The sequence below is a fragment of the Silurus meridionalis genome, chromosome 27, assembly GCF_014805685.1.
Source record: "Silurus meridionalis isolate SWU-2019-XX chromosome 27, ASM1480568v1, whole genome shotgun sequence".
NCBI classification, from domain to species: domain Eukaryota; kingdom Metazoa; phylum Chordata; class Actinopteri; order Siluriformes; family Siluridae; genus Silurus; species Silurus meridionalis.
In genome coordinates, this window is record NC_060910.1 from 14,941,846 (window position 1) to 14,950,419 (window position 8,574).

The 8,574-nt window shown below is 35.4% G+C and overlaps 1 protein-coding gene across 1 annotated transcript; it reads left to right on the top strand.

Moving 5' to 3' along the window:
- Positions 1-3,207: 3,207 nt before the first annotated feature.
- sftpbb (surfactant protein Bb) lies at positions 3,208-7,978 on the top strand. Its single transcript, XM_046841567.1, has 10 exons — positions 3,208-3,452; positions 4,173-4,231; positions 5,070-5,144; positions 5,337-5,462; positions 5,582-5,722; positions 5,930-6,010; positions 6,092-6,275; positions 7,154-7,287; positions 7,382-7,462; positions 7,753-7,978. The coding sequence occupies exons 1-10, from the start codon at positions 3,395-3,397 to the stop codon at positions 7,777-7,779; spliced, it is 966 nt and encodes a 321-aa protein (XP_046697523.1). The 5' UTR covers positions 3,208-3,394; the 3' UTR covers positions 7,780-7,978.
- Positions 7,979-8,574: the final 596 nt, after the last annotated feature.

The following is an 8,574-nucleotide window of genomic DNA, read 5'->3' on the forward strand; positions in this document are numbered from 1 at the left end:
AGCTACTGTAAAATCAAGAAAAAAACAGCAACAATACTGAAACAGTCAAACTCCTGTTGTGTGTTTTGTGGGTTACCATTGTGCAGGAGAGCAGAGCCTGTGTTTACCTCAAGGACGGACAGAGAAACGGTATTATGCTGCCTGTTGCTTTATTTTAAGGTAGTAATTGTGTATTTTATAAACACACGCAGTTGGTCAATTTAAGTGCACAGTTTCAGCAAATAAAATCAGTTAGCTGGAGTTTTAATTAGGAGGTATTTTAAAAATAAATTGCTATAAAGAAGAAGACAGTAAAAGAACTATAAAATGATTTGCAACTTAATTACAGCTCTTGAAACTTTTTGTCAAAACTAATATGCTTTACAAACACAAAAACAACAAGCAGAGAATAACATTAACATTAAAGAGGCAAGGGTCATGAACCCAACTAATGCAACCAATGATCTCCAAAATGAATAAAAAATGTTCTATCAAATATAAACCTCTGTTAAGTCTCAAATAATGTTTTGTAGATATATGAGAAAAATAAACATAATTTTATAGTTCTTTACCAGTATTTTACTGTTTATTTACAGGACAATTTTTTTTTACAGTGTAGGGGTGTATAAATGTAAACATTTTTCTGTAAATAAACTTGTAATCACTGGGAGCTGCAGTTCATTTAGTCTAACTGAGATTTTAGGTGTTGTACCATAATGTGTACCATATGTCACCATAATGTTGATTGCTGTAGTTGGACGCTTGAACCTTGACAATTAAAAAGTAGTTTTTCTTTGGTTGCTTTAACTAATTGTGTTTATTAAGCACAGATTTTGCACCCAGCATGCATTGCGGTATTCAAAAAAGGTCTCTTTCAAAAGTCCTTAGAGAGTCATATTACTATCAAACAATTTGAAAGATTACACACTAAGTGAGATCATTAAATAAAGTCATTAAATGATAATTATATCACTTTCAATTATTACCCAAAGCTACTTAATTACAATTTCTCTTGATTTGTTTTGTCTGAACAATTAAGCTTTACAAATACATTTATAACAGCCAGAGAAATACTAATGTTAAAGAGTCAATGGTCACAAAACCAACTAAAGCAACCACTGATCTCCAAAACGATGAGGTCAGACCAAACATTTTTAATTAAATATGAACCTCTGTTAAGTTTCAAAGAATGTTTTGTAGATTTAAACTGTAATAACTGAATCTGGCCATGCTGATTTTGGATTTATTTAATCCTCCCCTGTGTTAATTCAGGTGATTTAATAAGGATGTGACTGTATGTTAGATTTTAGTTTTATTTTACTTGTTCTTTCCTTCATTTATCAGTTCAGTTGTTGTTTCCTTTCCTGGTTCCATTATATTTTTATCATGTCTGAATTCAATCATTTGTTTTCGTTCACTCTGTCAAGTGGACTATATAAGTACACTAATGTAGGGAATAGTGAATGAGGGTGTAGGGTGGGATTTCAGACACAGTCTCTGAGCGTCGACTCTAAACGCTTTTAATTCACACTATACTGTATTCTCTTTATGCTTTCTCGAAAAGTACAAGAGTACTCGAAATGCATTGAGTTTTTTTTTTTTAACAAAAAAGCAGCATGTTACTGTGGCAGTTTTTTTACAGCAATTTCTACAGTGTACCTTTGTGTCCTGGTGTGTTTTAAAATGACATCCTGATATTTTTCCAAAGCATTTCACTGATGTTCTGTCTGCAGGATGTATGATCAGACTCTAATGTTAAATCATACCAGGACACAATGAGGATGGGTTCCCCTTTTGAGTCTGGTTCCTCTCAAGGTTTCTTCCTCATAACATCTAAGGGGGTTTTTCCTTGCCACAGTCGGCACAGCTGCTCATCAGGGATAAATACACATCGTTCACCTTCACTGTTGATTTCTGTAAAGCTGCTTTGAGACAATGTCTGTTGTGTAAAGCGCTATAGAATTAAACTTGACTTGACTTGACACAAAGGTACATTTCAATCACTATAGGGGGCATAAATGTTCTTTTAGAGATACAATTAAGAAGTTACGACAATGTACCAATGCACAGAGCTACAGTACATTGCATTAAAAAATAAAAAAAAAGTCAAAAATAAATTACAGAATTTTGTTCATAGTTTGTTTATAATTTAACTGTTGATGATTTGCACATGTTTTGCAGCACAGGTTATGTTTACCTAAAATACAATCATTTGAGAGAGGAAAAAGTGAAAGGTAATAATTAATACAGGACTGAATGCATGAAGCAGGTTTAACACTGTTAATGAAGCAGAAAAAAGTTTTTCAGTGAGTGTGTTTTGGGTTCCGATAACTGTATTTGTAATGTTGCTGAACCTTTATAAATGGATTATATAATGATTTCCTTAATAACTTTTTAATTATACACATTATATTGTGTACAAAACACATAATAAAGCATTTTGAATTAAACGCTTTTGGAATCTGGATGTTTTAGAGACGTTCTAATGGTCCCTACTGGTGTCCAGTAGATATCAACATGTGGTCTTATGGTTTTCTATTGGAATCCACCAGACATCCATCAATAGAAGGTTTACTCTATAACAGTTATAATATATTTCAGTGTTTTATGTGTTGATAGATTTTTGTTTTAAAATGAAAAGAAAGCTTGGAGAATATGGAAATTTATAAACTCGCAATATATCAGAATTCAGACTATTTTATAAAAAAGAAAAAAGAAAAAAGAATAGCATAGTTAATGTGCATGGGATTGTGAAAGGATGTGTTCCTGGAGGAAGCAGTCACAGAAAACAGTTTTGTTTTAAAACATTAAAACAAAACCATGTACAGTTTTAATGTACTGTCTGTGTTTATTTCTCTTTTACTGATTTAATGCAGATTTCATATTAGTCTGCATCTGATTGGCTGGAGGAGCCTTAAACCCTGAGCCAAACACAGTTGTGCTTCCTCTTCCGGGTGTGTGTGTGTGTGCGAGAGAGAGACAGACAGACAGACAGACAGAGAGAGTGTGTGTGAGAGAGAGGGAGAGAGAGAGAGAGAGCGTGTGTGTGTGTGTGTGTGTGTGTGTGTGTGAGAGAGAGAGTGAGTGTGTGTGTGTGTGTGTGTGTGTGAGAGAGAGAGAGAGAGAGTGTGTGTGAGAGAGGGAGAGAGAGAGAGCGTGTGTGTGTGTGTGTGTGTGTGTGTGAGAGAGAGAGAGAGTGAGTGTGTGTGTGTGTGTGTGTGTGAGAGAGAAAGAGAGAGAGAGAGAGCGTGTGTGTGAGAGAGAGAGAAAGAGAGAGAGAGAGCGTGTGTGTGTGTGTGTGTGTGTGTGTGTGTGTGTGTGTGTGAGTGAGGCGCAGCAGCAGCTCGTGTTTTATCACTGCAGTGTTTTCACATTAACGCTCACAGATTCTCTCAACCTCCAAACAAAAAGCTTCATGATGCCTTCAGCACCTGCTGTCTGCTTCTTCCTCCTGTCCTGCTTCCTGACATCCGGTAAGATCATTTCTGCACGTGTGTGTTGTTATTATGATGCGTACAAACAACGAAAATAAAACACAATAACAATAAAACATCGGAATAATTGAGGTTTCATCAATCTGCAGGATATAAGTGTTAAATATAATCACAAAATACATATTAAATGATCATAATTTTTTCTTCTTCTTCTTTATTTGATTGTCCTCTGGACCCCTCCCAGTGCTGATGGAGGCTGCACTAAACAATAAACCTTTGTTTGTTTATATATACATATATTGTATTGTTTTTTATTAAAGACAGCTTTTTAAATGTTCCTATACTTATATTTTAAGTGGATTATTGTGAGATACAATTTTACTATAAAAAAGGCAACATTTCCTATGATTTCATTGATTTATTAAATAATTGAGTTTATTAATAATGGATTAGTGCAGAAATAAAACAGACGCATGAAATACGAGCCAAAAGCATATGAAAGTGTTGTATATTGTGTCTACATGTCTGAGACTTTATTATAATAAGTGATTCTGGCTTTATGTATTGAAAACCAAAGTCCATGTTACGATTTAATGAGTTTATCATAAACCTGCATTTGTTTACACACTTTTTGGTAAAACATATATTCTTTCTTTAAGTGAAAATTCGTAAATGTAAATAAGCCAATTTTCAGTGTTTATTGACACCCATAAAAAATACTCCATATCCTCTGAGGAACGTTTCCTTTTTTTGATACAGGATATGCAAGAATCATGGGGTCTCACCCTCCACCCCTGAAAACCTCCAACCTTTCAACAGTACGTCATTTTTGCTGTTTCAGCTCTCTTCATGAATATGACTCGACATAAGGAATAAATTAACGAAGCCCTGTAATTAACTCACATGAATAACGCTGCGGTTCTTACTTTCTCAGATGATCAGATTATCTCTTAATTTCACAGAATAAATCTTAAATAAATAATCATGAACATTGTTCATCATATTGGGGTGAGACAGAAAGAGTTTCACTTCCCATGGCGTGTTTCTGTGGTATAATGGAAAACACTGGTGTTGGTTTTCTCACAGCAATAAAATAGTATTTTGAAGACCTGAAACCTTGTTTGTGCGATGCAGTTTTCACACTTCTACATTATTTCCGTATCTGAAAGAAGGTTGTGATACTTTGCCATCTCATCAGAAATATCACTGCTGCAATGGCACACTACACATTTGCGTTGTATACAATTTACATTTATATTACTTCCTAATTTGCATGAATAGGTTACAACGATCGTGATAGAGTAAATAATTCACTTTGTTCGTGTTTAAACATGCGCCAATCCAGTCACTACAAATGATGTGTTATGGAAGTGTCAGTAAAAAAATATCAGCCCAAATGGAGATCATTCATTTTTTCCAATGATTTAATGATCCGAAAAATGTAGGAATTTCTTATCAGTTTAACACTTTTCTTCCCCCTGTTTATTAGATACACCTCTATAACGTTTACCAGCAAACTGAAATCCTGGTACATATAAAAAAATAAAATAAAACAACAGTATGCACAGAGTTGCCAGTTTATTATAAACGTAATTAATGCATACTATATAATGATTGTATATTTGGGACCAAACTGATATTATGCTCTTTTTGCAGACCAAAAACATGTGCTCTGACTGTGCCAAGATCATAGAGCTTTTTTCAGATATGCTCTCCCAACCAGGAACAGAAGTAAGTACAAACTATGTGTTTGTGATCAATTATCTTGGTTGTGCATGATTAATTATGTTGCACCAGGTTTGCAGAAGTGAAAATGTTGTCTCTTCTAGGTTTTAAGGAAGTGCAAGTAATGGTGAACCTATTTTTAAAACTATGTAACTTGCAGTATTAGTTTTATACTCAGTGTCACACTCTCATATGCAGGACCTGATCCTCGGGAGTCTTAAAGAGATTTGTAACCGTCTCCCCAGCGGCCGGGCTCTTAACGACTGTTTGAATTTCGTGGAAAAGTATCTGCCGATAGTGATAGAAGGATTCGTTAAATTAACCGTAAGTGGAAAAACGATACAGATTTTTGGTGTATTTAAACAAATTTTTTAAAAACAGTCATGCTGCTCTAAAATCTGAAGGTTTGGCCTAAATCCGTGTCTCTTGTTAATAACAATCAGGCACATAAGGAGGGGGAGATATGCATGGTGCTTGGACTGTGTGTTGATCAGCGAGAACACCAAGCTCCAGAGTTACTTGGTGTTAATTTGCAGAAAGCTGGCTTCCTCCAAGTGCAACCTTCAACAGGAACCAGTCATGAGGTATGCAGCTGAATTATAGAGCTCTTCCACCTCTGCAGAACGTGCAGGAAGGTCAAATTCACTGTTAAAATGCATTCAAGTGTGTGTTGGTGGTGATGATAAAGAGACAGGAATTGTGTTGAGAGAATATTTACAGCTCACACCCGATGTTCCCAATAAACTGTTTACTGTAGAAGATTGAATGCTTGCAACTTTTTGCCCAAACAGTTACAAATCAGCCCTCAGTGCACCTTCTGCCTGTTCTTCATCAGAAAACTTGAGGACTTGTTGCCGAAAGAGAGAACGGAAGTAAGACCAATTCAATTAGTACTCCTGCAGGCTGCTCAATGTAAAATGCAACACACATTAAAAACATACCGTCTGTTTTAGGAGAGCGTGGTGAAGCTGATGGAGAGAATTTGCGAGTACTTGCCCGAACACTATAAAGAGAAGTGCAACGATATGGTGGAAAAGTACGGCAAGCAGATCATTGACTTCCTGCTCAGTTCTGCTACGCCGCACACGATATGCACACTGCTGCACATGTGTTTTGGCCAGGACACACCAGTTATAGGTAATCATTTTACACCAAGTGTCAAAGCGAAATGTACTTCCATTTCAGTTTATTTTTCAGCCTGTTTGTTCCTCAGGACCCCAAGCTTTTATATAAAAAACATAGTAATGATCCGTTGAATGCATTCAATAATGTAACAGATGCTTTTACAGCCTGCCTGAACTCCCAACATTACATGGACAAGCATTTGAGATATTAACAACCATGTACCTTTACAAAAAAAAAAAAAGGCCAAATAAGTAAACTTCTTAAATAAGTTTAATTCAATTAATCTTTATTATATAAAGGGGTAATAAAAGGACGTATACCTTATCGTAATAAAATAAAGGAATGTATAAGTTCAGAGGCAGCTTAGTAGAACAACAGTTATATCATAGTTATCGTAAAACAAAAAAAAAAACGAGTATATTTTTCTTACTTTTAAATAAGCAGCTATTGGTGCACAGTGTTTTGGATATTTTAGGAAGACTTCAATTGGAAAAAAAGAAAATAAATTAATGGTCATCTGGACTAATGAATAAAAAATGAATAAATACTACTACAGACTACAGCAAGACCACCGAATTAGGCAAAATGTAATAAAAAAAAAAAATCATCAGTTTGGTCTTATTCCACATAAAGAGACCAGGAGGTGAGGAAGTTATCCCAGAATATTTAGAACACACTATACAACAGCTAATATCAATTAAATTAAAGTGTTATATACAGGATCTTGTATAGCACATGTACCTTAAAATAAATAGTAATAGAAATGTGGAATTACAATGCTTGATTGTTCCTAAGAGTGAGCACTTCACTGCATTACCCCATTAAATAACAGCAAAATCTCATTTAAAGTTTATAAGTACACAATCCTGCATAATACTTCTTTATCCCAGTGCCATCAGCCTGTAAAACCTGTAAGAACCTGATGATCCTGACTCAGACTCACCTGGGCCAGAATGCTAGCGAGACTCAGATGACGTCTGTGCTGTGGAAGACGTGCCAGCGTCACCCAAACACTCTTCCAGGGGTAACGGTCCTGATAATGTCCATTTGTTTTTGCACAACTGCTGACTGCTTAAATGAGTCATTCTGATCGAGATTCTCTCTGCATGTTCTCTTAGTGTGAGCCGTTCATCCAGAGTCACTTTACGGCCCTATTGAACATTCTGAGCAAACGGGACGAAGCTGTGAACGCGTGCCAGGTGATTTCCAATGTCCAATAATCTCCTTCTTTAGTTTGCTACAATGTATATATAAAAACCATACATTAGGAAAATGATTCTCTTTATGATCGACACTTCAATGATGCATTGTTCCTCAGAGTGGGACATCATGAAGAACCATCTTTTAAAAATTGCTTACTGTTAGTTTACTTTCATACCCCAGCTCTGCTTCCTGCTATAAAACAGAACTAAAGACAAGATGTCATTTATAATCTCTATGATGAGGCTTAATTTGTTCTTACGCCGATTTTCTTCTCTCCTTTTATTAGAAGTTCTTCTGTGTGGGACACAAATAAAATGATCGACCTTCAAGCAAAGAACCAGTGTTTTTAAAATATAAAACTTAAACTGAAGTGAATGCCTTCTTTCTTTCATACACAATGAGAACAATCATGTAACTAAACTTTTACTTGTAAAATTGTCTTTTATCTGTAAATGTATACAAGCCTGCACTGATGTGTTTTTTTTTAATAAACCCTGATTACATAATCGAAATGGCAATCGCACAGTCTATTCAGAGAATTGCCACTGCTTTGATATCTGCTGTTTGTTTGATCGTACACAATGACATCGTGGAAGTTTTTTGTATATTCTGTGTAAACTATAGAGATTGCAGTGGTGTGAAAACCCAACAATGTCAGCGGTTTCTGAAATACTTGATAAATACAGTCTTACCCCAACAACTTTGCCACAGATCAAACATTTTCTTCATTCTGATGATTGGTGTGAACTGATGCTCTTGACTTGTATCTGCTGGAGTTTATGCAGTGTCCTGCCTGTGGATTATTATTTTCATTGTGATGTCATTTTCTATAATTCATACCATATTTGAGATTTACATGGTTTATTCTGCTGCTATGGAGGAATCAACATCTCTTTATATTTAGGTTTGGTAGACTGAGGTGTAAAAGAAAAAGCAGCAGGTCAGAAAATCCAAACAAAAAAAAAAAGTGGGATTTTTATAAAAGGGAACAAAATGCCTAGAATATGTTTGCAGTGAAATAGTTTGGCTCGATGTCACTTGTAAATATAGACTTTTCCACATTTCCTTGTATAGGAGTTCAGACCTTTATTACTATCACACCTGACCT

Excerpts from the sequence above, each read along its gene's own strand:
- sftpbb (XM_046841567.1), top strand. The coding sequence starts at position 3,395 with ATGATGCCTTCAGCACCTGCTGTCTGCTTCTTCCTCCTGTCCTGCTTC. Across the intron at positions 5,463-5,581 it reads AAGGATTCGTTAAATTAACC|GCACATAAGGAGGGGGAGAT; the intron begins GTAAGTGGAAAA and ends AATAACAATCAG. Across the intron at positions 7,288-7,381 it reads ACCCAAACACTCTTCCAGGG|TGTGAGCCGTTCATCCAGAG; the intron begins GTAACGGTCCTG and ends ATGTTCTCTTAG.